Raw genomic sequence first — 27,418 nt, 5'->3', positions numbered from 1 at the left:
GGCAGGAGGAGAGGGCTCAGGCTCAGGCCTTGGATGGGGCCTGGAGCTCATACTGTCCCCAGCCGGGCCAAGTAAGCTGGACCTCCAGGGCAGTGGGAGGCTGGGCTTGGAGAGGAGCTTAGGAGGGCAAGATCATCTACCTCGAGAGAGGCGACTGTGCCCCAGCATGTGGTCAGCTGGCCTGGGAAGAAGGATAGAGTCACCCCTCATCCTCAGCCAGTGCCAGCTACCTGTACTCCTCCCTGGGGTGACCACCCTCGCCCAGACCTGTAGGACAGGTCACACGCTCCTTCCTCCATGGAGGGCAACCTGACAGCCACCCCTGGGGCTGAGTCACGTCCCTAGCCCTGGGAGGATCCCACAGGGAACCAAGGGGGCAGAACCCCTGGACACCTTAGGCTTAGAAATCAAGCAGGGCTTGTGGCCCTGAGTGCCCAGGGCCCAGAGGCCCAATCTGCCCTGTAGGCATGTTTGACCCATCTCTTATTCCATACAGAATGAGTTAGGTGGGAACATTTAAAAATCAGGAGATTTTATGTAGAAGCTCAGATGTTCCATTTCTCTGAAGAAATCAGAAGACCTCGTGTCACTAGGTCCACCCTCGGCCTGTCCACTGTGGACTGGAAGAGAGCCGAGCTGCCCTTTGGGGTGGGCCCTCCCATGCGTGTACCCACGGGTCTCACCCACCTGGCCCTGAGAGCTGTTGGCTTGTGATCTCCATACCTGCATCTGTCTCCTCGGGCTGCTATAACAAATTACCCCAAACTGGGCAGCTTAAAAGAGTAGGGATTTATTTCCTCATGACTCTGGAGGCCAGAAGTTCAAAATTAAGGTGTCAGCAGGTCTGTATTCCCTCTCAAGGATCTAGAGGGAAATCCTTCCTTGACTCCTCCAGCTTCTGGTGGCTTGAAGTATTCCTTGGCTCGTGGCTGCAAAATCCAATCCGTGCCTCTGACTTAACGTGACCTTCTCTCCGAATCAAATCTCCCTCTGCCTTTCTCTCTTAAGGACCCTTGTCAATGGGTCTGTGGCCCACCCAGGCAGTCCAGGATACCTCAGCTCCAGATTCTTAACTTCATTACATCTTCAAAGACACTTTTTCCTAATGAGTTTGCACTCACAAGTTGCCAGGGACCCTGAATGGGTCCATGTTCTGGCGGCCACCACGGAACCGCTTTGGGCCTCAGTTCCCTCCTCTGTAAAATGGGGCTGATAATGACAGCACCTACTTCACATGCTTCTTGTGAGGACTGAATGAGTTAGAATAGCGCCTGGGAGAGGGTAGGCATTGTTAGTGTTATTCTCAATCTAAAAAAGGAAAGAGCCACCTCTTACAAAGGCCAGAGTGCGTGTGGTGAACAGGACACGTGCCCAGGGAATTTGCCCGTCAGGCAGCTGCTAACGACCCGTCCGCCTTCAACTCCCACAGACAACGGCCCCGTAGGTAAGCGGCGCACGGGGACGGCCACCGTGTTCGTCACCGTCCTGGACGTGAACGACAACCGGCCCATCTTTCTACAGAGCAGCTACGAGGCCAGCGTCCCCGAGGACATCCCTGAGGGACACAGCATCGTGCAGGCAGGTGGCCGTAGCCCCCTGGGGCAGCTGGTGGGCTGGGGGCAGGCAGGGCTGCACACACGCTCGGTGGCATGGTGGCCCGGATGCCACATGGAGGGATGGAAACAGGAGAGGGTCCAGCGGCTGCCCCGGAAATAGCCAGGCGCCCTCCTCCCTCCCGGGGAGAGCAGGCCTTTAGTTTCTGTAGCCTGAGACAGCACCCTGACTCCCCCCAAAGACAGAAGGAAGGCCTTGCCTGCCTCCCGTTCCCCCAAACGCTCTCCGCTTCCCCCGCGCCACCCAGAGGGCCTTTCAGAACAGCAAGGGGATGGAGCTGTCACATTTTCCCAGAAAGGAGGTGAGGGGAAATAGCCAGGGCCCATCTAGGCCCAGAACAGAGAGGCTTTCATGGGGCCCTTGGCTGGAGCTCCCCTCTTGGGAAGTAAACAGGCACAAGAAGAAAGAGCTCCTTTGCCCAGGGAGCAAGAGCGACAGCTATGAGGCTCCGAGCGAGAAAGGGGAGGACCTGAAAATGAGGCTCGGCTGCCCTCCCCCAGCTTGCCCTGGAGGCCTCAGTTGCTGGGTGGGGAGGGAGGCCGGGACTGAATTATCCTCTTCACCAGCTGTGGAGGCAGAGGCTGAGCCAAACATGGCAAATCCGGGCCTGTCCACTGGGGCAGGCTCCCAGGATCGGGAGGGGCTGGAAGTGTGTCCAGCTCCCTGCATCGAGGCCAGGAGGCTGGCAGGAAATGGGCTGGGAGCAGGGTGCTGACTCCCAGAGGCCCAGAGGGTCCAGGAAACTGCAGGGATTTGCCAGAGGCCGGGAGCGGGTTCCAGAAGGAGGAACGAGGAGGCTGTCTTCCTCTGGGGCTCAGCTTCTCCTCTAGCCTCACACCTGCCACCCCACTCACTGACAGTCTCCCAGGACCAAAGTGGGGACACGTCTCCTTCCAGCCCTCTGGGAAGCCTTACCCCCACCCCTGGTCTCCAGGAAGAGAGCACCTAGTGCTGGGCCGGTGACTGTAGGCCAAACTCATCCTGGGATGTGACAGGGAGGCCCTGGGAAGGGAACCAGGATGAGGTTAACAAGCTGGAAGGGGACAGGGTACCAAATGCTCGTGGAATGAAGCTTGCCCCACTTTCTAAACCTGAAGAATTGGTTTCTATTTACCCAACACAACACAGCCTGAAATCCTAGAGCCCAGGAGTGAGACAGGGCAGCCCCAATGCTGCCCTCATTTCTAAGGGAGAAATTCAGGCATTAGTGACTTCTCCAAGGCCCTGGAAGTTTCTGACCAAGTTTCTGGCCTCAATCTTTGAAGGTACAGGGGACCTCACCAACATGCTTGGAGACAAAGCTTCTGTCTAGGGGCATGTGAGGGAAGATCCTTAAGCTTTGGGGGTGGGGACACACCCAGCTGGGGCCACTGTTCACTCAGGAAATAGAGACATAATTCATACTTCTGTGCCTGGAGCTGGTTATGTGAGAGGTTGGACAGAGTCACTCTCTGCAAGCTCCCAGGCCCGTAGGAAGGAGGAGACATAGATGTGGGTCGCCCACACTGCCAGGAGGAACTGATCCCTGCCCTCCCTCTAAGAGATGGGAAGGGTAGGGGTGGTTCCAGGCAGGAAGTGGCTTTCAGCTGGAGAGCAAAGATAGCCTCACGGAGGGGGTGCCTTGCAGAGTGTAAGCCACAGCCTGGGGAGGGCAGGTAGTTCAGTTTGTCTGGAGCCTTGGGTCAGGACGAGGCTGGAAGGATAGTTTGGAGCCAGGTCCCAGAGGGCACTGAACATCAGACCAGGAAGCCCTGGCTTTCTCCAGCCAGCAGTTGGGAACCAGGGATGGTTCTGGAGCTGGAACCGTTGGGAACAAGTGGCAAAGCTGGAGCTCACTCTTTGAGAAGACCTGGCTAGCTGCACCGTGAGTCACAGCAGGGGGGCTGGGGCAGCCCCGTGGCAGGGCACCAGGTGGCCCTGGCCAGCTGACTCTCTGGGGCAGGAGGAGGCAGCTCAGAACCCCTCTGCCCACTCTCCAAATCTGGGACCCAGAGTCATGGCCCTGTGGGGAGAGTTTGGGGGTTTGGAATGCTGAGAAGTCCACTCTAGGGTGGGATTGCTTTGACAGGTAGCCAGTCAATGACGCAATTGCCAGAAACTCAGCAGACCTAGTGTGCTCCAGACTTGAGGTGCTGTCCTGGAGAGGTCTGGACCCTCCTACCCCAAAGGGAGGATGCCTGCTGCCCTGGGTGAGGCAGGAGCACTATGATGTGTCCTCAGAGCCCAGGTGGCATCCCCTCTAGCTTCTGGCATTGCTTCCCACCACTCTGACACAGCACGGGTCCTGGCCTCTCAAGGAGCTCCTTGACCCATTCTCAGCCCCTTCCTGGTCCACTGTAACGTCAGCACCTTCAAGGGGGGGCCACCAAGATGGCAATTCGCTGGGTAGCGTTGAGAGCCTCCTGCTTGCCCTCCTCCCAACGGGCACCGGGCATCTCACCCACCACGAGGGTGCTGGCTGTGCCCGGGGATTATCAGGCGAATGCTGGTGGGGCCCAGGAATTCCAAGGAGAGAAGTCCCTGGCTTTCCTCTTGCCTCGGGCACTGAGTTGGCACAGAGGGCAAGACAGTACCTTGCCCCCCATGTGGGCCAAGTATTTCCCTTGGCTGGAGGGAACATTTGGCCATTTGGCAAGTCAAACTGGAATCCACGCTGGGCTTTGGCACCTGGAGGGTGAGCGAGACTTCTGTTGGGGAGCAGGGGCACTGCTTCCCGGAGGTGGCTGGTGCCTGGTTGCTGGAGGAGGGTACTGGGGGCCGCAGTTCGCACCCCCCCCCCGCCCCGGCCCCGCAGTCGGCCCAGCTCTTTCAGCAGGCAGCAGCTGGAGAGTCTGCAGAGAGGCAGTCTCTGGGAAAGGCCACGGGCTTGGGCACACAAAGGACCACTGGGGCTGAGCATGTGGCCCACGTCCGTCCGCAGCCCCTGGTTCCGGGCTCTGTCCAAGGCAGGAGGGTCCGCGGATGGGTTCTGGAGGCTGGGGCCGCCCGGTCACATCTTGGTGGATTCCGTGCAGTCACCATCGTGGGTGACATTGCAGCCCGGCAGGGGGCGTCGGGGAGCAGGCCTGCCCCGGCGGAAGCTGTGCAGGGAGCGGCGCAGAGAGCCCAGGCGCTTCCAGAGCCTGAGCTGCGGCTCGCTGGGGCTCCCGGGGTGGTGGGGCATGCACTCCCGAGCCCGGCGCTGGGCCGGGTCCAGCGCGGCGGGTCTGCAGAGGGTCATGAACAGCAGACAGCTGGCCAGCAGGAGGAAGACGCAGGCGAGGGCGATGAGCATGGGGAGGGGGTCAGCCGCCTCTGTGGGGCTGCCCGGAGTGGCAGGAGCTGTGAGGAAGGCCAGGGGGCTGGGACCCTGTGTGCTCATGGCTCCTGCAACAGGAAGGGGACAGGAGCTCAGAGGCAGATCAGCTGGACCCAGGGCTGCCGAGGGAAGGGAACATTGATGGGAGCCGGGTGCTGCTAACCTAGCTGCAGAGAAAGTCATGGCCATTTTACAGGTTAGAACAGTGAGGACCAGAGAGGTTGACGAGTCTCAGGTCACACAGCGGAAAGCGATGGAGCTGGGCCTGAACTCAGGTCCTCTTTCTGCTATATCCCCTGCCCACCTGCCGCAGAGGAGACGGGAGGATGATGCCTCTTGGCCTTGAAAAATCAGTTCTCATGAATTACAATAGTGTTATACCTGAAAACCTGGGAACGTACGACCAACTCCATCAATAGGTTGCTCTCTGACCCGGAACGAGTCATCAATTATAGGATGCTGCCGCTGGTAAGGACCCTGACAATTATCTAACGTTGGGGCTGCAAAATGGGGGCCCACGAGTATTTTTATTGGGTCCTTGTAGTGTTTTTATAAATTTCAATTAATTGTGAATATTTTAAAAGTAACAGACCAAAACCCAAGAGATTTCACATAAATATCTGGAAATCTGGCTTCTCTTGAAATTCCAGAATTTCGACAATGGCAACACAGGGCCAGTTGCTGCCTGGCACCCTGTAGCTGAGGCCGAGCAGCCGTTGTCCCCTTCAGACAGATCTGGCCCCCAGATCACCATACGCCCCCTCCCACAGGTCCACTACACGCCTTATTTCACCTGCCTGCTCCCCTGGATATTCCTGTGGGTGCTTACCAATGCAGCCCAGCCTGCTCCCATGACAAGTAAGGAAACTGAGACCCAAACAAGGGAAGGCCAAGCCCAAGCCCACACTGTGAGCCATGGCCAAGCAAAGGCCAGAATCAGGTTTCATGACTCCTGGCCCTAAGGCTCCCAGTCCTCTGGGATCACGAGCCGCTCCTAGAACAGGTGAGAAATAATCCACAAAGAGAGCTACAGAGTTGACAAGGTGGGGCTCAAAACGCCCCGCAGACACCAATCACCTGTTATCACTCATGACCATCCCACTAAAGGGAGCTCAGCAGAGGATCTTTGGAGATGAAAAATCAGGCTGAGCTTCTGGTTGAATATGTCTGGGGTTGCAGATGAAAATCCTTATAGAGCCTGGCCAGTAGGTAACGTGAGACCACAGAGGGCTGGTGGCAGGTCTACACAGAGAGTGTCCGTGCAGAGGTGGGGGTGCCTCGGCCAGGCTGATGGAATGCAGGCCCAGTGTGGTCGGCCCTTCCGGTTTCCCAAGAGAAGCCAGAAATTGCCTGGATTTTTCAGGCAAATGTTCCTGACATTTAAATGTTGACAACTGATTTCAAATTTGGTTAAAGCGGGAGACGGGTGGGGGAGGGAGGATATGCCACAAAGTAAACAAACTTGACCCCCCCAAAAATTTGAAATGAATTTTCCAAATATCTAAAACACTAAAACAGGCCATACAAAACACACAAGCGGGCTACCTCCAGCTCGCAGACCAGCATGGATGATCTTTGATTTCTACAAACACAGGACAGGAAGTCCCAAAGAGGGTCTTAATTAAAAAAACGATCATTTCTTTCTTTTTGACCTTGGAGACTTTCCTGTGATGAGGGATGGCAGGTTGCCCTCCTTCTCCCCCAGCTCTCAGCTTGGAATAAACTTACAGTTGAGTTTCTAGCATGGTGCTCAGCAGAGTCATGCCAGGGCTCTGTACGTGGGCTGCCATCTGTGTCAGCAGGCAGTGGGGAGCAGAGAGGGGCCACCCAGCCCCCGCCCTCTGGAGCCCCCCATCCCCACCCCGGCACTCACCAGCAGCGGCAGGACCTCACTCCCGGCTCCCTGCGTTCAGCCTCCTTCCTGCCTGCAGCCTCGCCCTGCACCCAGCCAACTGAGGGCATCCAGGGCAGCCCCCCCACCTCCCACCCATTCCCTGCCACCACTCCTTCCAGCGTTTCCAGACAGAACACGACCCCTCCCAGCTGGAAATTTTGATGCCCATCTAGCTGCCCACGGCCTCTGCCTTTCAGGCATTGGTCCTTGAAAGCACTCTGGCTGGGCAGCCATACGTGGGTTGGCCCGCCCTTGAATTTGAGCGCAGAGAAGGGATGGGGTGTGCCCACCACCACCTCCCACAGGGAGAAGACTGGCCTTCTATCCTCCCCCAGGCAGTACATGGCTGGGAGTAAGAAAAGGGCAATCAGAAATGGGAGAGGTCTCGATCCTGTTAGTCCTGATACTATGGCAAGGCCCTCCCGTGGGTCTGGAGATCCTATCGGGCTAGCAAAGCTGGTCCAGACCTTGGTCCCTGGGGAAGCACTTTAATAAAAAGATAAATGAGGCTATAATTAGCATTTTAGTAGTTTTCTTAGAAGCAAGAGACTCTGAAGTACTTGAAAATATCAAGCCACCCTCCCTGGAACACACAGCAAAACCAACTGCCGGGTCCCTTTACAGCCCCTCTGATCCACCAAGGGCCTGCTTGCAGGGAAAAGAGGCCTCCACCAGAACAAGGCTTGGAATAGTCTTGAGGGCAGGTGAAGCTTCTCCCTGCCCACAAGCCCAAGGCACACTGGCAGGCCCGGCTCTGGACATATCTCTGCAAGTCCAGTCTAGAAACTTCTTTCTTCCCTCAGAACTCCATAGCACAGTGCCTGCTGCAGCAGAGGGGCTAATCCCAGAACACATCTTGCTGTGTGGCCTTGGGCTAGTCACTATCCTTCACTGGGCCCTGTTTCCACTCTCTACAAAAGCAGAGGGATTCCCCAGGTCTAAGCACACCCTCGCATCCTCCCCAGAGTACCCCAGCAAGGGTCTGGCCCCACTTTCTTCACCAAGCCTTTTCCTGCAGTCCCCCGAGCACTGACCTCAGAGCCAGCGCTCAGCAGTCCCAAGCTTGGTAGAAAGGTCGTCTTAGCTGTCCACGGGAGGGCCAAGGAGCACCAGGTGCCAACCGTGTCCCCAGCCTGCCCTGGACTCTGCCGTACCCTGTGCCCCTCAGTCAGCCAGTCTGGGCAGAGTGGGCCGTCTTCACTCACTCTCCAGCTAGCCCTGGCTTTGTCTGGAAGAGTTTGGGCCCTGCCTTGGGGGAGGGGACAGCCAAGAGGGTAGGGATGGCAACTGGGCCAGGCAGAAGGAGAGGGGAGCCGTGCAGAAGAGCCCGGTCACTCCCAAGCCCTGCCAGGGCCCCTCTCCGGCAGGTCTCCTTGGATCCCTCACAGGGGCCAGGGTGGAGGCACTGGGGAGGCACGGGGAGGGTTTCACGGCCCCTGCAGTGGCTCTCACCTTCCCCCATCGGGGCTTTGAATGGTATGGTCGGCAGCCAGCGCCTTGCTATTCAGTGCCTGCCAGCCTCCGGGTTACCCGGGAGAGGGGAGAGGGGAGCAGCCCAGCGCAGAGGGGTAGGCCCTGGCCGCTCTCGGGCCCCTCCTCCCCTCCTGCGTCCCTGGGCCCCTCACCTTCCAGGCTTACCCCTCAGCTTCCCAGAAGAGCACCTGCCCTTTGAAGGTGTCTGGCTGCAGAAGTGAGGGGTGAGAGACATTTTCAAAGGTCCAAGAGATCTTAGGGCAGAAAGCACAGGATTGAGGGACAGCCGTGGCTTGCTCCTTATAGTTTGGGTGGGCCCTTGGAGCTCCTCCAGGTGGTAGCTCTCCAGACCTCCCCACACCACACACATCACACACACCCTACACACACAGACGCACGCCCCTCCCCCAGCCTTCTTTCTTCTCGGAAGCCAGAGCGTCCACCGCAGCCTCCCCAGAAGCCAGCAGCCTGCAGAGGAGCCTAAGTCTTGAGCAGCCTCCCCATCAGGGATCCCCCCACTGCCGCCCGCCAAGGTCCCAGAAATACAACACAGTGGTCATGGTGCCAGGGCCATTGTTCTAGAGACTGAGGAGATAGCGGTGGACAAAGGCCCATCCTCTCGGTGGGAATATAGACACTGAGCAAGGATGCAGTATGTCAGCAGCTGATGGGGGTGGAGACAGCCTAGGTATTGGAGTGGGGAATGCAATGCCACATAGAGCGCTCAGGGAAGGCCGGACAAGAAGATGACATTTGAGCAGAGACCTGAAGCACATGAGAGAGCGAGCATGCAAATATCTGGAGAGAGAGCAGGCCAGTGGGGGAAACAGCACGCATTTGGCATTCAAGATGGAGAAGGAGATCGGTGTGGCTGGGGCAGAGCTGGTGAGGAGGGTGGTGAAAGATGGGCTCACGTACTCCCAGTTCTCACCAGTAGGAAGATGGACTTGCTCTTTCTCTGGGCCCAAGGTCCAAAGTCCCGGCGAAGGATGAGATTGACCCAGTCCTGATCAGGTACCTTCTCCCGGACCAGTCACCACTGGCCATGGTCCATAGGAACATGGCAGCCCCAGCACACAACACAGGGTTGCAGGGAGAGGGGCAGAGAAGAGGGCAGATCCAGGAGAAGTGAGGTCCAGGGCATCACAAAGCAGTTCACCACCAATCGAGACAACATCCCGAGGCCCCGGGTCTTCCCAGCCACACGGTGTCAAGTCTCTTCCTGCATCACCTTCCAGGGGAGCAATCTGTCGACTCACTTCAGGGTAGAGTAGGTGTTCAGTTCTTGGTTTGACAGGACTTGCCTTGGGGCCGGCCATGACTGCCAGCAGCCTCGAGGCTGGACTCTGTGTGAAAAGGGATAAACACTGCACATGTCTCTGAGTGAGAACAGCACGCCCCCAAGTTCCCCCAGAGGCCGTGCGTGAGCCTGAGGCACAGCCGAGCAAGCCGCCCGGCGGGGGGTCTGAAACTAGACTGGAGCAAATGTGTAGGTGACAGAAGATGGAGCCGCCTCGTGGGAGGTGGGATTTCTGCGTTTCTGCAAAGTGGCTCTTAACAGGACACAGTGCCCAGCTGGGACTCAGTGTGGCCGGAATGGCTTCAGACCAAGAAAGTGTGGGCAAGAAGCAGCCACACAATCCAGCCCCCTCAGATGCGGCTCCTGGGATCTCAAAAGGCTGAAGGAGGGAAGCAGGTTCCTATGGGCTGACCTCGTCGAGCCTAGAGCCAGAGAGCTACGGTGCCGGCATCCACCTTCTCCCCCAGCCTCCCCAAGACCCTAGTGGAGGATCAAGGAGCAGAGCTGGCAGGTCCCCTGCCGTACAGGGCAGCAGAGAGCCACCAACGGGTGTCCTCATGGGGGACGAGATAGACAGACGTGTCCTTCTCTCTCATACCCCCAGCTTCTGTGGGAAACCACAGGTTGTCCAGGATGGGCTGGGAGTGGTGTAGAGGGCAGGAAAGGGGCTTCACACACAGTCTTCTCTCCCTGTGTGGCGGGGAGTGGGGGGTGGGGGGGGGCGGGATTCGAGGAGTGACCACGTGTTTCATTCTCCCTCAGCTGAAAGCCACAGATGCAGATGAAGGCGAGTTTGGGCGTGTGTGGTACCGCATCCTTCATGGTGAGTGGGCTGCCCTAGGATGGAGAGGGCCAGCGCTCCTGCCCTTAGGATGGCAGACCTTCTCCAGGCTGCCAGGAGTCTGGGAAGTGAGGCCAAGGGATATCACCCTGACCGGGGGGGTCTTGGGGTAGGGCAGCCCCCCCACAGCAAGCCCCCCGGAGATGGTCATTGGCCCAACATACAGCATGGGACCATCCCTGAACTAATTACTATTGGTCAGAGCCTAAAATCTGCTGATCTGCCCAGTCTGGAAATCAGGGTAAGATCACGCCTACACAAAGCACCTGGACTGAGAGTGGAGGAGGGTGGATCCCCAAAGGAAAATCAGAGTGCTGTTCCCCCAAGGTGGCAGAATGGGTACTAGACTGGCCCAAAGATGTACACAAAATCCTCAGTTCAACCACCCACGAAGAATTTGGTTTTGGTGCCTCTTTTGGTAGTGTCCCAGATCTTTCTGAAATATTGAATCCACTGACACGTCTGGGTACGGGCGTGTCAAGGGACCCCCAGCCTTCCCATCAGGAGGGTACAAGGGGGGCTCCTACCCTCTCCCTCAAATCCTGCCAGGCCAGGACAGCATGAGGCAGATAACTTCTTGCCATCGTGGGCTTCAGCCAGGGTCCCAAGACCTCTGGGCAGGATCAGCATTCTGGGTATCTGGGCCCCCCCCCCACATCCCCCCCCTCCCCCTATGCCATGATCATCCCATGTCTTGCTCCAGGACGGAGCCCATGCATCTCCTCTGTCCCTCCACACAGGTAACCATGGCAACAACTTCCGGATCCATGTCAGCAACGGGCTCCTGATGCGAGGGCCCCGGCCCCTGGACCGAGAGCGGAACTCATCCCACGTGCTGATAGTGGAGGCTTACAACCATGACCTGGGTCCCATGCGGAGCTCCGTCAGGGTAAGATGCTGGGAGGCAGGGTGGGGTCAGCAGTGAAGCCCTGCCTCGCCTTCAGCAGCAGCCTTGGAGGTGGGCTGAGACCACAGCTGGCCCGGAGATGGCCACCAGCGGGGGCCCGGTGGGGGCAGGCCACCACTGGTTTAGGTGCTGAATGACCTGGGGCTATGGTTGCCGGGGGCGTGCCGAAGCCCAGCCTGGGATCTTAGAAGTGTCATTTTGCTCTGAGCCTCAGCTTCTCCAGATGTGGAAGGGGGTCAGTGATACTGATGTCTGTCCTAAGGGATGAAGGAGGTGTCCTTACGGTACTAACCCCCATACCCACACAACTCACAAGGAAATCTCACAAATCTGACCTTCGAGATAGAGATGTTGCCAACTTGATTTTACATGTGAGGGAACTGAGGTACAGAGGGCTCGCTAGTGATAGAACCAGGACTTGAGCCTGGTCTTCCAAGTCCAGGTCTCCAGTGCACTTTCCATTGAAAGTGTCCCCCAAATATCCCGGTTACCACTCCCAGATGCCCCGTCCAATGTATTCTTTTCTGCCCCCCCTCACTTACCTTGAGCCTCTGCCCCATGTGGCTGAAATCACATTAAACCTTCATCTTCCTGAATGGTCAACAGCAGACGCACAGATACTCCGACTGGCTGGGCTGGTTGAGGCACTGTTCTGCCCAATGGCAGGGGGATGGCTGAGGTAAATGAGATGGCCTAGCAAGGTCACCCCGCCCTCCCCACACTGCACACTCAGCAGCTCACAGCCCCTTCCCCGCAACCACGTGGAAAGTGAGTCAGACCCCAAAGGTGAAGAGTAGGTGGGCAATAGGAAAAGCCGGGGTGGGGAGAAAGCAGGGACTTTTACCCAGGACTGCGTGGAGCAAAATGAGCTTCTTATCAGCCCCATCTCCACCCCACTCTTTCCCCAGGCTGGAAACAATGAACAGCAACCTGCCTGGGGTCACCATCACGCAGGAGGTGCTGGGGGGTAGGTGACTCAGCCTTGGCCCATCTCTTGCTCGTGTCCCCTCAGCTTTGCCCCAGGAGGAGATGGAAAGAGCAGTCAGTCTGGGTCCTTACAGCTGCCCCTCTGAGTGAGATCTTCCCCGGGTGGGGATGGCTGCGGGGGTCACATCACTGGGATGTTTACACCTTGGGGCTGCTTGGGATGATTCTGGGGTGCTGGTGACGGCAGGTCACACTCAGTTACCTGAATGTGAACCGGGGCATCCCCACATAGCCCTGCTCCCCTGCAGGTCCGTGAATTGCTTACGTGCTGGTGAGTGCACCCACATCAGAGCGTGCTCTTTGAGGGGCCCACTTCAGGCCACAGAGGGACTGATGTCAGCAGCGTAGCTTGGGTTGGCTACCTGGACTTGAAGCTTCCTAATCAGAGCCCTCCCTGTGGCCTCCTCACTCCCCACTCTCCCAGAAGCAGGTGGGCACCTCTCTCCAGGGCCAGCTCCTGTCAGCCTTGACATTGTGACTGTAAACCTTTTTTAGCTACAAACCTTTTTTTTTTTTAAGATTTTATTTTTAAGTAATCTCTTCCACCCAACGTGGGGCTCGAACTCACAACCCCAAGATTAAGAGCCGCATGCTCCACCCACTGAGCCAGCCAGGTGCCCCTAACCACAGACCTTTTGAAACAAAATGGTATACAGTGGGCCAGGATACAGCGTAAAACAGATGGAAGCCAGGCTGGGGCGGTCGGTGGGGGATGGGAAACACACCTGCTTGCCCACCCTCCTTTGTTCCTCTCCGCGTGAACCCCGAGGGATAGTAAATCCTCACATGGTGCTTACTCTACGCCAGGCATTTCTCAGTGCTTTATGACCTTGAACTCACTTAACCCTCATAACTACAAGGTAGGCACTGTTATCATACCCATTGTATGGAGGAGGAGACTGAGGCAGAAAGGGATTGGCCAATGTGTACAGGGCCCCATAGCAATAAGGGTCCACACAGGTCTGCTCTCTCAGTCCCTACACTCTGCTGCCTCACATACAAGCCCTTCAGAGCCGAGTCCACTGCCTAAAACCCCGAGTCATTTTAAGGTGGGAATTTAGGAGCTGGCACCCAGGGCAGAGGCATGATAGCCTTTGTCAGATGCAGCCACCACACCTCTGAGCCCCAAGAAACCTGGGGACTTCCCTGAAGACAGTGTGGGCACTCTGGCTTTGCCCCGGATTCATTTGCCCAGCAGCAGCCGAGATGGCTTCTGGGGACTATCCACATTCCCCAGGTCCCACTCTAGAGACCAGGGACAGTGCAGACAAGGGCCCAGGAGCACGGAGTGAAAGGCCCTCCTAGAGTCTGGGGGCCTCACGTGCACCCTGCAAGTGTGCACGTGCATGCACACACGTCTCCTGCCCTGTCCCCTCTGGAGAGCACAGCACGACACAGACAGTGGGGCTGGTTCTCCAGGGGCCCAGGAGCTGAGCCCTCCCGCTTATAAGAACTTGGCAGACCTGTGCGTTTCCTGTACATCTGTGTCTCTCAGGTTTGCAAACCACACACCATTATGCCTCCTGTCTCTGCTGCTAAAACAAGGCTGAAACTGACAAGAGGATGGTGGCATGGAGCCAGCCTCATGGAGCACGGGCCACACCCAGGCTCCATGCCACCCCCCTCCTCCTTATCATCCCGGCAGACTGGCCCTGTTTGTGCCCCCACGACCCCCAGAGTAAAGGCCAGTTGGACAAGCAGACTCAGGAAGGGGAAGGCTCACGGTTTTGAAAGATGGATGGTTAGTTTCTGTTTACAGCAAGAGAGTTCCCGATATTCGTCCATGCAAATTCCCCCCACACCCACCCCACCCAGGATCTTCCCAGCCAAGTTCTTGGTGAAGCCAAACTTAGAAGATTCTGGCTTGTGAACAGCTGTGCTCTGGGGTGGGCACTTTAGTTTGCATAGTTGGTTCTGGGTGTCTGGACATGAAAATGTGATGATGCAACAGGGCTGCAAGGAACCCCAAAAGCCGGGAAGATAGAGAAACCTTTACCCGCGTATGCCTCTCCTCCCCCCCCCCCCCCCCCCCGGCTAATGTTCTCCACAAGTCAGGCCAACATTTCTGCTACCGAAGCCCCCCCCACTTCTCCAGCAAATTCCCAGCTAAGCCCAAGAGAGAAGCCAGGGCTGATCCCGACGGCCGTGATCAATCAGAAACCCAATATTAGTGCTGTCAGATTGTCTGTGCCGCGGCCCCGCCGTGAGTGCTGGTGAGCAGTGTGAAATCTGTGTTGCACACTCTTGCTAATGCTCCATTTGCTGCTTCCATTCTGCTGGCAAGTTCCTGCTGACCCTGGTTCTGTCAGGCTGGAAGGAGGTGGTCTCTTGTTCTAAGGCCAGCTCATCCCCAACATAGAGCAAAGAGGAGTAGGGGTTGGTGGGCTGAGAACCAGGAGGGCCCCCCCCTTTCCCACCCCTTCAGTCACCATGAGGCCTTGGGTACGTCCCTCCTCCTCCCTGAGCCTCCATCCCCCCATCTGGGAAAAGAGGCAGGGACCCTGGGCCTCCCTGTGGCTCCTTAAGCGCCAACACTCTGTGATACCCTCCTTCCCCTACCACCCTGGTCCTTCTGGACACAGAGCTGGTCCTGCCCGTCCCTGGGCCAGACCCTCCCTGTGCTCCTGTGTGATGGGAGGGGCAGGGGCAGGGGGTGTGGCAAAAAAAAAAAAAATGCTGTGACCCTGACCTCTCTCCATAAAGATCTTTTAAACTGTTTTTCTTCTGTTATGCAAGATCTATATGTTCTTTAAAGAGCAATTAGAAAGTACAGATAAACAGTGATGGAAATGATGCATAATTCCACTATTCAGATAGAGCCGCTATCTTGGCCAGGCTTCTCAGAAGCAAATTCTGGGACAAGAGTTGATAGGAAGATGGTAAGTAGGAAGTGTACCCAGGAAAAGCCAGAAGGGGCGTGGGACCAGGGAAGGAAAGGCAGCTGGGGAACTTTGACTCAGCCCCACGGAGAGCTCTGGAGAGAATCACTCCAACTACCCAATCAGGGCTGAGGAATCCAAGTTTTACAGCCCACACCCATCAGTCCCTGGTAGGGGCTGCCCCAGGGGACATAATCCCCAGGCCATTCCGGCTCTCTGGGTGTGTGTGTTCCAGCAGCCTGGGTGGGGTGGGGTGAGTCCCCCGCCAAGAGCCACTGTGGCTGGCTGGCAGAGAGAGCCCCCAGAGAAAGTGCCTTGGTAATCAACAGGGGTCTGAACACCAAAGTCCTCTGCTACAATCATCATGAACATTTTTGTGCCTATTCTCCCAGATAGATTTTGATATTCCAATGGGGTCACTTCAACCTTTTGAAGCACTTTTGCAAAGCCTGGCTCATTTTGTCTTCCTACCAACCATAGACGTGGCACAGAGCATGAGTTACCAGGCTGATGTATTGCTGTTTCATAGCTGAGCAACTTGATGACCCCGAAGAGTCACTAATTAGTCACAGGTTCCCCCAGGGTTAGTAGCAGTGCCAAGAGTAAGATCAAATGACGTTCGAGCACCTGCCCTGTGCCTGGTACCGTGCCAGGTGGGGGGGCCATGGTGACCAACCGTCAGGAGCTCCCCACTGGCCCAGGAGAGCAATGACCACACATGCAGGCCCAGGTGGGCTGGCCCCGGCCTCCTCCGGTCTCCACCCCACCTTGACCTTCCACCCCCGGTCTGGCTCCTACAGGTGATCGTGTACGTGGAAGACGTCAACGACGAGGCCCCCATGTTCACACAGCAGCAATACAGCCGCCAGGGGCTTCGAGAGACCGCGGGCGTCGGCACGTCGGTCATCGTAGTCCGAGCCACGGATCGAGACACCGGTGAGGCTGGCTTTCCCCGGAGTCACCCTCCGCAGCTCGTCCCTCCTGCTCCCGTGGGGCCCGTCATCCTCGGGACGCTGCAGGCTCCCCGATTCAGCAGCTCTCAGGCTGGGGGAGGGGCTCTGGGGGCAGTCCTGGTGGCATCCGCACCAGATGCCCAGGCCTGCAAGGACTGGAGTGGGGGACTTGTCCCAATCTCTGGATGGAGAGAGGGGAGGTCCCGAGCTTGGAAAGTCTAGGTTTCTCACTGGCGCAGTCGGAAGCTCTGGCTAGCCTTTGGCTGGGGGCTGGGCAGGGCTGCGGGAGGTAAAGAACTTGTCACACAGCTGGCCGAGGCCTGCCCCTCCAGCCAGCGACGGCTCCATGTGCTGCGGGCCTGGCTCAGGGCCTGACACACGCAGGCTTCACAAGGGGCAGTGTTCTGGAGTGCTCTGAAGGCAGCCCGCCTTCGCCGAGGACCCTGAGCCCCAGAGACGGCCGCAGCTGGCGGTGCAAAACGGGAGAACGTGGCCAGGTCACAGCGGCCCTCTTCATGGGCCCCGGCTATTTGGGCCTCTGCCCCAGGCCGGGGATGCAGCCAGAGAGGAGCTCTTTCCTGGACGGTCCACTGCCCCCCCCGGAGAGGCTCCCTGAGCTGCTCCCAGTGTCCCAGCTCCAGCCCCTCCCTCACGTCAGCCCCTGTCAGCATCCCTAGCCCCGCTGGGGCACAGGATGGGGTGACGGGGTGGGGGGCGGAGATCGGTCTGAAAACTGTCAGATTTGCCATCCCTTATATGGCCCATTTATACAGTTCAGGCCACATATGTCCCTGTTGTCTAATGGTTCATGGCCTTTTCTGGGTCAGGAATCCCTTTGAGAAATTAGTGAGAGCTAAGTGTCCCTCCCTAGAAGAATGCACATCCATTATGAGTTTAGCAAATGATTTTAAGGAAGTCTGGGATTTCCTGAGTGGTTTTATGGCCATTCCCCTGGAAGTCTGTGGACTTCAGCTAAAGAATCCCAACTTGAGCTCCTGGTTGAAGAATGTACCGAGGCCGAGGGATTTGAGGTGGAGGAGTGGGGACGACAGGGGAAGGTGTCCCTGGTGCTAGCAGTCTTTGGCTGGAGGGACCAAATGGAGTCTTGGCCACTTCTGAGGATGCTGCCCCTAACACTTTCTAGATGAAAGCTCCCCCTCACAAGAGATCCCTAATTTCCCCATTGCTACTTGTCCAAATACCCAAGGCGGGGAGGGGTTGCTACTTGAGCTTGAATTTAGAGGCTCCAGAGGCAGAACCAAATCCCTCCAGTACATCTCTTATGCCAAAGCCAAGCTCCAGAGAGGTTGTGTGTGTTGGGCCTTGCTGTCCACATAGACCCTGGCCCCATCCTGGGCCACTTCTCTCGGGGAGTGGGGGGCAGTACACACTGGGCAGGTCAGCCAGGGCCGCTCACCTGGTCCCTCGGGGCCAGTAGCAGGTGTGCCGTCGGCAGCCTGGGAAGCCACAGGGCAGCCCCACCCCCATCTGGGATGCACACTCTTGTGTCCTCCTGCAGGGGACGGCGGCCTGGTGAATTACCGCATCCTATCTGGCGCCGAGGGGAAGTTCGAGATTGACGAGAGCACGGGGCTCATCATCACCGTGGATTACCTGGACTATGAGACCAAAACCAGCTACCTGATGAACGTGTCTGCCACCGACCAGGCCCCCCCCTTCAACCAGGGCTTCTGCAGCGTCTACATCACGCTGCTCAATGAGCTGGATGAGGCTGTGCAGTTCTCCAACGCCTCCTATGAGGCGGCCATCTTGGAGAACCTGGCACTGGGCACTGAGATCGTGCGGGTCCAGGCCTACTCCATTGACAACCTCAATCAGATCACCTACCGCTTCGACGCCTATACCAGCGCCCAGGCCAAAGCCCTCTTCAAGATAGATGCCGTCACGGTGAGGGAGGCTGGGAGCAGGCACAGCAAGGGCTCTCCCTAGGGGCAGGAAGCACAGTCCTTTTAAAGCTAACCAACATTTCTTGAGCTCCTTCTATAAGCACAGTACTATCCTCTTTGTCATAGAGTGTCTTTGAGATAAATACCCCTGTAATGCATCCCTTTCAATATTCAGGGGTAAGATGAAGTTTATACCTAGGCAACCTGGTAACCTTCTTGTTATTAGACAATGAGAGCTATGCAAGTCATCACATTTCTCTTTTTACCTTGGCTGTTAGGAAGCTCAGATGTAAATTGCTTCATCACAATAGCCAGCCTTAGCTAAGTAGCAGCTAGTCTCTTATCTACTATTTGGATCTTACTCTTCCATCTCTTTTATCAGACTCCCTTCTTTGAAAATAGGCAAGGTATGAATCACTGCAGGGTACAGGTCTTGTCCTAGGGAATATCGGGTTCACAAAGATGAACGAGACCCTTCCCAGCCCCCAAAGAGTTCGTAGACTGGGAGGAGAAATGAGAATAATCAGGGATGTACATCTGAGCACCACAGGGGAAGATGTGAAAAGAGCTACAATACAGGTGTAGTGGAGCCCCCAGGGGCCCAAATGAGAGTGATCTTACCTGGCTGGGGGAGCATCTGAGTGAGGTTTGAGAAAGAAGTAGGATTTAGGCCGACAGAGCTCCGCGGAGATGTTCTGCTGGGCAGAGGGAGCAATGTGGAAGGTAGGAGAGTGGGCAGAATGTTGGGGATTAGCGAGGACTCTGCTTTGGCTGGAGCACGGGACAGCTTGGCGGGGGGGGGGGGGGGCGGGGGCGGACTCTGCCTGGTGGGTATGATGTCATCAGCCTTTCGTCTGTTCCCTTCCCCGCAGGGTGTGATCACGGTCAAGGGCCTGGTGGACCGGGAAAAAGGCGACTTCTACACCTTGACAGTGGTGGCAGACGATGGTGGCCCCAAGGTGGACTCCACCGTGGTGAGTGAGACCCCGGGTGAGAGCCCCACAGGCATAGCCCATCACCACCGCAAGGCACCCCAAAACCTACATCTTCACCAGCCACCCCCACACAGGCCAGGCAGTGGGTGAGGGTTTCGGCCACCCAGGGACAGCGCTGCGGCCGTCATGCCACACCTTCCTGGGCAGCCTGGGCTAGGGATGACACCACAGACCAGGGCCGGGGGGGCAGCACACCCCTGCTGGGAGGGGGCTGGGGGAGCTATAGACTGCTAACCATTCTACCCTGGCCTTTTCTCTCCCTTGGCCTCCTGCCGGCTCTGCCTACAGAAGGTGAGTGGCCTGTGGACTGGGGCTGTCCCCTGTACTGTTGGCTGTGGCCAGTGCCGGCTCCATCCCTATGTGGCACTGCACCTTCCTGCATCCTCTGGAGACAGGCCCATGGACAGGCCCGCAGCAGGTTCCTGCCCAGACCCTTCACAACCACTCCGGTCCCGGCCCGTCTTGGGCGCATTCCCCAGATCCAGCTCTGCCCTTTGTGCCAGCCCGTGGGGGCTGGGATTTGGGGGTAGGGGGCACTAGAAAGGAGAAGGTGGGACACACAATAGAAGGAACATGGAGGCTTCGTCCCAGCTCTGCTGTGTGACACAAGCAAGTTGCTCAACTTCTCTGTGCTTCTCTTCCTCGGGTCTAAAGTGAGGATCTTGTCAACAGCCCTGAAGCTGGCAGGAGATGGTGAATAAGAAGCCCTTTGTAAACTAGGCCCCATGGAGCATATGATGGGAGTGGCATCTGTAAAGGGGAAACTAGCCCTCTCTTGGCGGGTTGGGGGAAGGAGCATATAATGTTATGGAACATGGGAGGTGGGCCCACGGTGCCGGGGCCTGGAGCGTGCTGGCCAAGGGCTGCCATGGGCACAGTGTGAGTCACTGTCCTCAAGGACTCTAGGGCAGGAACACCACATGCTCGGAGCATTTTGAGGAGGGTGACTGCTCAGGCCAGAGGTGTCGGGCAAGGTTCTTAAGAGGGTGGGGGAAGTGGGTGAGGCAGGCAGGGACCTCAGGCTGGGGGTTGAAATGGGGGTAGTCCCCAGAGGGAGGGTCTACCAGGCGGGCAGCCTGCAGGGATAACAAGAACATTAACAACGTATTAGGCTTGGGCCCCAGCCAATCTGGTCTGAGGCCATCTGTCGACCACATGGGGCATCCAGCTCATCCACAGCTTTGGTTATAGCCACATTCTCACTCCCCACTGGGTCCCTATCACATTACCCTAGAAGGACGGAAACCAGCCCACTGTCCAGGCTAAGAGCCCAATGCAGCAGCTTGGGGTTCTCTGCCCCACAGCTCCCTGGAGGTGCTCAGTTCCAATGGCCCTTGTTGTGACTTAGTTGTATCCCAAAGCCCCCTCCATCTGCAGGGCCAGCCTGGGGGTAGTGAGGCCAAGAGTAGCCATGAGCTGCATAGCTCCCCTGAGCCCCGCAGTGTTCCCAGAGGGCAGCCGGTGAGCAGAACCCTCAGTGGTGGATACCAGGCAGGTGCCATGTCCCGCCACTCCCATCTCAGGCTCCTGGCCACCCCAGCCGTAGGAGCTGAGGCTCAGGTTAAATGGGGCCCTCTCATTGGGCCTCGGCAGCCTCATCTATAAAATGGGCACAGTTGCAGCTAGCCCCTCATTTTTATGGGGAGTCTGGGAACTGAGGCCAGGTGGGGCCTGATAAGCAGCCAGGGTGGCCAGGATGCTCCCCACCAAGGCCGCCGGAGCCCTTCTATAGATCAGGCAGCCCCCTTCCTCCACACAGGCCGGGGGGGCACCCTAAGCACACACTCTTGCGCAAGCCCTGATCTCCATAATCGCTATACCCTCTTCCAGGAAGCAGGACCTATGGCTTTTTGCTCTGCCCTGGCTTCCTCCCAGGCCCCAGGGCCCACTGCCCCAGATACAGCAGCCCTTTTGGCCCCAGGCACTGTTGGAAGTGGTAGGGTGGAGGCAGCCTGAGGGGCCTTTTAAAGGTGGCATCATTTCCTCTGCAAGGCCGGAACCCCCAAACCGCAGCTCACCTACACCTGACTCTTCCCTGACCCCAGCAGCCCCCGTGGGCCCTGGGAGGGGTGGGGAGGCAGCAGGAAGGGGCAGATGGGGGGCGGGCTCTGGCATAACACCTTCAGGCCTCTGGGGCCAGGGGAAGTAGATTTGGACCATGAGGCCCTGTGTGGGAACACAGACCCAGATCTGATTCTATAGACCTTGGCACCTGCCCTCCATTCTCCCCCACTGAGGCTGACTCTGTGCTGCTGGGAGCACCTCACAAACAGCATCCCAGTGGTAATCCTAGAGGAAGCCCCTACTGTGTGCCATGCTCTGGACTGGGCTCAGGGTACAACAGAAACCCAAATCAGATGTAGCCCCTGCCTTCACAAACATAAGATACAGCGGGGGAGGGATGTTGATTAAATTATCACACCAGTCAATGTATGCTATAGGAGACAGTCTATAATTAAAGATGTCAAGGAAATCAAGGAGGGCTTCCCTGAGGAAGTGATTCAGGCTGAGATCCACAGAAAGCGTAGACATTTACCCAGCCAAGAAGGAAGAGCGTAAAGGCAGAGGGAATAGCGTATGCAAAGGCTCTATGGTGGGAGGAAGCACAGGAAGCCTGAACAAAGCCTTGAGGAGAGCAAGAGAGTTTAGAGGAATCAGAGCACAGAGGCCATGTTTGGTTCTGCCCTAAAAATAGCATGGTGGGCATTATTGTGCCCATTTCACAGATGAGCAGACTGGGGCTCTGGGACTTTACAGAATTCCCTGACCAAAATCATGAGGGATAGGCAAAGCCTTGGCGCGTGAGATCATGCCAGTCTGCCAGGCAGGAAGCAGGACGGGGACCACATTGTACCACCCCTGAACTTTTTGTTTGCTCATTCATTCCCCAAAGCATCTTGGTGCTATAGGTGTTTTTGTCCCTACTTTCAGCTAAGGAAGTGGAAAATCAGAGAGGTTGAATCATTTTTTCCAAAATCACACAGCTGGTAAATGGTGGAGTTGGTCCTGCCTCCAAGCCTGGGCTTCTTGCCCTGCGGTTCTGACAGCTCCCTAAAGATATGGAGGCATGGCTAGGATGGAGAAGAAGGAAGACCTGATTGGAGGGGGAGGAAGAAGAGGGTCTCCTCTGTAGCAGCGAGGTTCCCCAGACTCTCCAGGGGGGACTGTGTATGCTGCAGGCAGGCCTGGGAGCCCCTGTACCCCAGGCCCAGGGAAGGAGAAGATGAGGTCTGGCTTGGGGCAGGGTGGTGGGAGCAAGCCCCGCCTGGGAGTCCCAAAACCTGAGCCTCTCCCACCCGTCCTGAACCTTCCCATCAGTGAGCCTAAGCGGTGCTCATGGCCATCTGTGCGCTGGAAGCTACAGACGCGAAACAATATGCTCTTTGCATGCAATTTGCACATTCCCGGTTTGTATCTGACAGTTGGAAATTCCTCTCCTCTCCCCACTGGGAACACCAGGCCACCTCCTGGCGCCTTCTTGTTCCAAAGCCCCGTTTCCTTCCCTCTAATCCAGATGTGCCAATGAAGAGGCCTTCGGGCTGGATCTGGCTGCTAGATGTGTTTTGACCAGCTGGCACCTAAGTTTTTCCTTTAATTTTTATTAACACGTAATTCCTCATAAAAATCTGGATGCCAGGTTCCCCTTGAAAAACAGGAAGTTCTGCCAATGTCAAGCTGGCGTTCTTCATGAATTTTTCGCTGAGTAGCCTCTGTCCCCTTTAGCCAAGGCCCATGCCTTCCAGCTCTCAGCCCCACCACCTAGGAGTCCCCCCTGGTCCCCTACCCTGCTGTCCTGGCCCCAGCATTTGAATGCATCCAGCCCTCCCCCATCATACTGTGAGGAAAAATGTGCTCAACACCTCTGTGTAAAGTCCGAATCGGCCCAGGCAGGCTCTGAATGCTAGCTGACTTTCTGGAACTATCAGCTCTAGGCCCCGATGGGCCCATGGTGGGAGCCTGGTGTTTGCAGCCAGGAAGCGGAAGGAGGCGGTAGGTCTCTGGCTGCCTCCCCCCCCCCAGGTCTATATCACGGTGCTGGACGAGAACGACAATAGTCCCCGCTTTGACTTCACCTCCGACTCGGCCGTCAGCGTGCCTGAGGACTGCCCTGTGGGCCAGCACGTGGCCACCGTCAAGGCCCGGGACCCCGACGCCGGCAGCAATGGGCAGGTGGGCACCAAGTGAAATAGTTGGATCTTCCCTGTCGGTAGGAGGCTCACGTAGCCTCTCCGCTAGAGAAGGGGCAGTCAGGCTCCTCCCCGCCCCAGGCAGCACGGCCCTGCCCTCACCCCAGTCCACGGTCAAGGAGAGGAGGCAGAGCTGTGCAGGCTGTCGGCCCTGCCTGGGTCAAGTGAACATGGAGCCCGAAGGCCTGTCACAGCTCAGCCCCCCACAGCAAGCTGAAAGCAGAGGGGGTTCATCCTTCCCGCTCACTCCTTCGTCACCTGATCCACCAACCACTCGGCATCTCGGCCCCGCGTGCCAGCCTTTCCCACGTGGCCCCAGGTCTCAGAGAGGACATGCTCCTCCTCCTCCCTCCTGCTTTGGGGGGCCTGTCCCACGGCAGGGAGTGCTCCCTCCACACACACTCCAGGTCTGGAGGCCCCAGCACACAAGGAGGACAGGTGATAGAGCATATTATTCTTCCTGCTGCTTTAATCTGTCCTATGAATCAGCTGGTATGTTTGAGGAGGTTTCCACCATTTAAAACTGGCTTGCTCGGGGCGCCTGGGGAGCTCAGTCGGTTAAACGGCCCACTCTTGATTTCGGCTCAGGTCATGACCTCAGGGTCATGAGATCAAGCCCTGCATCGGACTCTGCACCAAGCGTGGAGCCTGCTTGAGATTCTGTCTTCCTCTCCCTCTGCCCCCACCCCAAAGATGGCTTGCACACCTCTGGGGGCGGGGGGGGTGGCTTTGGGGTCAGAAGCACAGGCGTTCAAATCTTCGTTCTCTCGGTCATTTGCAAGCTGTGTGACCTTGGCCAACTGTTGCATGTTTCTGAGCCTCCTGTCTGCAAACTGAAAAGAGCATCTCCTTCTGACTGTTGCTGCGAGGGCCAGATGGAACCCCAGCGAGGGCCAGATGGAACCCCAGCTCGGGCCCGCTTCTAGCGGGGCCTCCAGAAATCTCAGTACCTCCCCACCTCTGTCCTGGGAAACGCCCGTGCCGTGGGACTCACACACACCCTTCTGGCCCCTGGGCCGGTAACGCTGACCTCCCTTCCCCCGGGAGCCTGCCACAGGTCCTGCGTTGCTCAGTGCGCCTGCCGCACACATTCATAGGGATGCGACCACCTGTGCATCAAATGTTCTCTTTTCAGATGCCCTTACTGAGCAGAGGGCCCGGGAGGGCAGGGGAGGGGCTTGGCCGGATCTGGCGGCCTGTCCTCCCCACTCTCTCCCGCCTCTCCCCCCCTCCTCCCTGACAGGTGGTCTTCTTTCTGGCCTCTGGCAACATCGCTGGGGACTTTGATATCATCACCACCAACGACTCCATTGGCGAAGTGTTTGTGGCCAGGCCTCTGGACAGAGAAGAGCTAGACCACTACATCCTCCAGGTGAGAAACACCCCCCGCCCCGGGGTCTCTGTTGACCATCCAGGTGAGAGCTTGGTACGGCCTGGCAGTCAGCTTCCCGTGTCACTGGTCCCCAGGGGACCCAGAGCAGGAAGCAGAGGTGTCCGTCCCCGCCATAGGAGCCAGGGGAGAAGGCTTGGCAGAGCTGATAGAGTCCTGACTCTTCCACAAACAGTATGACTTTGGACAAGTTGTTCACTTTCTCTGGGCCTTGGTTTCCCCTCTTGTGCAATGGGCAGAAGAACCCCTACCTGGCCTGCCTCTGCCTCGGTGAGAAACAAGCGCAGGTGTGAGGAGTCCCAAAGGCCACCATTATTGCTGAATTGCTGTGGCTGGCCTGTTCTCTGAGGACTCTGGGGACCCCAGGGCTGCATTTCTGCAGGGGTCTGAGCCTGGAGAGAATTTTCTGCTGCCCCACAGGCATCCAGGAATCATCTGGGCTCCCAGGGATAGGCTTGGGCTATGGGGGGGATCTCCAGTTCATTGCTGAAAAGATTATGGGAGGCTCTCTCTATTTGCCAGGGTTCAGAAAGGAGTGCATGGAACAGAGGTATTTGAAGCTAAAGGCAGGAGCCCGGGGTCTGGTCACAGGCCCAGGTCATGGTCAGGGGGCTGGCACAGCCCAGAATATAGTCAGGGGTAGAATCAGATGGTAAAGACTGGGCACACCAGAATCAGATTCCAAATGATGGCCCCAAGTCAGACAACAATTGGGCAAGGATTGTTTGCAGCATGGGGCAGAAGGCAAAATCCTGGGGAGAGCCCAGGGCTGGCAGGCCACACGGAGGCAGGGATGGACCCTTGAGTCTCTCTGCCTTCCTGGTCCTCCCCACTGGGCAGACTGCCCTTTCAGACTCCATATTCCTGATCTTTCCCCTACCTTTAGCCCTGAATCCAGCCTCCTCTCTCCTCTCCTTCCTCCAGGTTGTAGCATCCGACCGTGGCACCCCTCCACGGAAGAAGGACCACATCCTGCAGGTGACCCTCCTGGATGTCAATGACAACCCTCCAGTGATCGAGAGCCCTTTTGGGTACAATGTCAGCGTGAACGAGGTGAGGGCAGCTCTCGCGTCCGTACAGCTGGATGTCCAGGGTGGACAGTGGGTGTGAGTGACCATGAAGCACCTGTTCAAGTGTCTGCCTGGCCCGCTAGGCTCTCCAGACCTGGCAGGTGGGGGCGAGGCCCACTCACTCACAGTTCCAGCCCTAATGCCAGATCCTGGAACGCAGTATCTTTCTGTGGGTGGTGTGAAGAGGAGACAAGAGGAGAGAGAAAGAAGGAAGTGGCCTTCCACCACCAATAGGGATTTATCCCCGGGAGAGCTGTTTTTAAACAGAACAATGCATTTACTATTCATTCTTAAGACTGAGCCACTAAGGGAAATTTTTGCGCCAGCATCGCTGGGTATCAGGCCAGGTTGGACGTCCATGAAAGCAGGGCGGTAGAGGGGTTTAAAGGCCAGGGCTCAGGCCAGGCTCCCAGGATTCAGACCTGGGCTCTGCCACTGACAGGCTGTGTGACCTGCATACATGCTTTCTCCGTACCTCAGTTTTCTCATCTGTAAATGGGGATGGCATCATACCTAACTCATAGGGTTACAGAGAAGAGACGGTGAAGTCACGCAGCCCTGCATATAGTGGGTGCCCACAGAATGTTCACCACCAGCATCTTCATCCTCCTCCTCGGTGCTCCACAGTAGACAGAGCAAAGCTCTCTAGAGGCCCACGTGAAGCCCTTGGGCCCCCGGGGGCTCTGAATCCGGAATGACCTCTTTCCTGTTCTCCCCGCAGAACGTGGGTGGGGGTACTGCTGTGGTCCAGGTGAGAGCCACCGACCGTGACATCGGGATCAACAGCGTCCTGTCCTACTATATCACTGCGGGCAATGAGGACATGACCTTCCGCATGGACCGGATCAGTGGCGAGATCGCCACACGGCCTGCCCCGCCCGACCGTGAGCGCCAGAGCTTCTACCACCTGGTGGTGACCGTGGAGGACGAAGGCACCCCCACCCTGTCCGTGAGTAATGGGGGCAGCTGCAGGGAGGGGAGGGTGCTTGAAGGACAGCTCTGCCTTCTCTGCGGGGGGCGGGAGGGGAACGAGATGGGTGGGAGTGGAATGCCCGAGGTGGGTTCATCTTTGACAACTCCTCTGTCGTGCCCTTAGAAGGTCCGCCTGTGAGTATTTATGGAGGCCCCGCGTGTGTATTTAGGGAGGCCCCGCGTGTGCAGGACTCGTGCGCTTGTTGTCCTGCACCTGCAGCTGCCCCGAGCCTCTGTTGAGCCCTCTTTGCGCAAACAGAGCCGTTCTGTGGGATGGTACGGAGTGAGCCTATACCTCGGGGCCTGGCCAGCCCCCACTCCGCTTGTCAAGCTGTGTGCCCACGAGACTGCATTCACCCACACCCCGTGCCAAATAGGAAAAGGTGCTCTCTGGCCTCTTCCCCTCTGTCACATTGCTGTGACACGCTGTCGCAGTATGTCCAGGTTGGAAGGGACTGATGTTCTTGGTTCCGTCTGGTGCAGAGCCCCCGCCCAAGGCAATGTGCGAGGTTTGCCAGGTTGGAGAAGGAGGTGTGCCCTGCGGGACCAGAGGGCGAGGTGGTCTGGGGGCAATGGGCTGGGTGGGAGATTTGGAGTCAGGAGTCCTGTGAGCTGGCTGTGCGATCGCTGGCAAGTCGGAACCTCTCGGAATGTGGGTCTCGTCATCCGTAAAGGGAGATGCTATCTCCTCTTAGGTGGTGTCTGGGGAATTGAATTAGCTCATGTCTGCGGAAGTGCTTGGCCAACCCTG

At 57.4% G+C, this 27,418-nt stretch overlaps 2 protein-coding genes and 1 long non-coding RNA gene across 5 annotated transcripts in view; 1 reads left to right on the top strand and 2 right to left on the bottom strand.

The window, feature by feature from the left end:
* Positions 1–27,418, top strand: part of CDH23 (cadherin related 23) — a 405,959-nt gene that overhangs the window by 307,866 nt on the left and 70,675 nt on the right. Inside the window, exons 27-37 of one of the 2 annotated variants that reach the window (XM_078077622.1) lie at positions 1,430–1,578; positions 10,342–10,402; positions 11,161–11,309; positions 15,994–16,129; positions 17,666–18,054; positions 18,926–19,027; positions 19,337–19,339; positions 23,069–23,218; positions 24,479–24,607; positions 25,550–25,678; positions 26,417–26,644. In XM_078077622.1, the coding sequence (XP_077933748.1) occupies positions 1,430–1,578; positions 10,342–10,402; positions 11,161–11,309; positions 15,994–16,129; positions 17,666–18,054; positions 18,926–19,027; positions 19,337–19,339; positions 23,069–23,218; positions 24,479–24,607; positions 25,550–25,678; positions 26,417–26,644 (1,625 nt within the window). Of the gene's footprint in view, positions 1–1,429; positions 1,579–10,341; positions 10,403–11,160; positions 11,310–15,993; positions 16,130–17,665; positions 18,055–18,925; positions 19,028–19,336; positions 19,340–23,068; positions 23,219–24,478; positions 24,608–25,549; positions 25,679–26,416; positions 26,645–27,418 lie in introns of those variants that run through there. The other variant, XM_036083911.2, reaches the window with a different exon arrangement.
* Positions 775–8,251, bottom strand: C7H10orf105 (chromosome 7 C10orf105 homolog). Of its 2 annotated transcripts, none has more exons than XM_036083934.2 (2): positions 7,841–8,251; positions 775–4,980 (listed from the first exon to the last, which is right to left on the bottom strand). In XM_036083934.2, exon 2 carries the CDS (start codon positions 4,973–4,975, stop codon positions 4,604–4,606), a length of 372 nt encoding a protein of 123 aa, XP_035939827.1. In that variant the 5' UTR covers positions 4,976–4,980; positions 7,841–8,251; the 3' UTR covers positions 775–4,603. The 2 variants fall into 2 exon arrangements, with proteins under 2 accessions (XP_035939827.1, XP_035939828.1); XM_036083935.2 differs by lacking the exon at positions 7,841–8,251 and adding an exon at positions 6,786–7,815.
* Positions 8,836–11,971, bottom strand: LOC118530452 (uncharacterized). Its single transcript, XR_004914666.2, has 2 exons — positions 11,870–11,971; positions 8,836–9,625 (listed from the first exon to the last, which is right to left on the bottom strand). It is a non-coding gene; the product is annotated as an uncharacterized LOC118530452 (long non-coding RNA).

This window comes from Halichoerus grypus, chromosome 7, assembly GCF_964656455.1.
Source record: "Halichoerus grypus chromosome 7, mHalGry1.hap1.1, whole genome shotgun sequence".
In the NCBI taxonomy this organism is placed as follows: Eukaryota; Metazoa; Chordata; class Mammalia; order Carnivora; family Phocidae; genus Halichoerus; species Halichoerus grypus.
The sequence above is the reverse complement of the archived record's forward strand: the minus strand, read 5'-3'. Positions and strand labels throughout refer to the sequence as shown.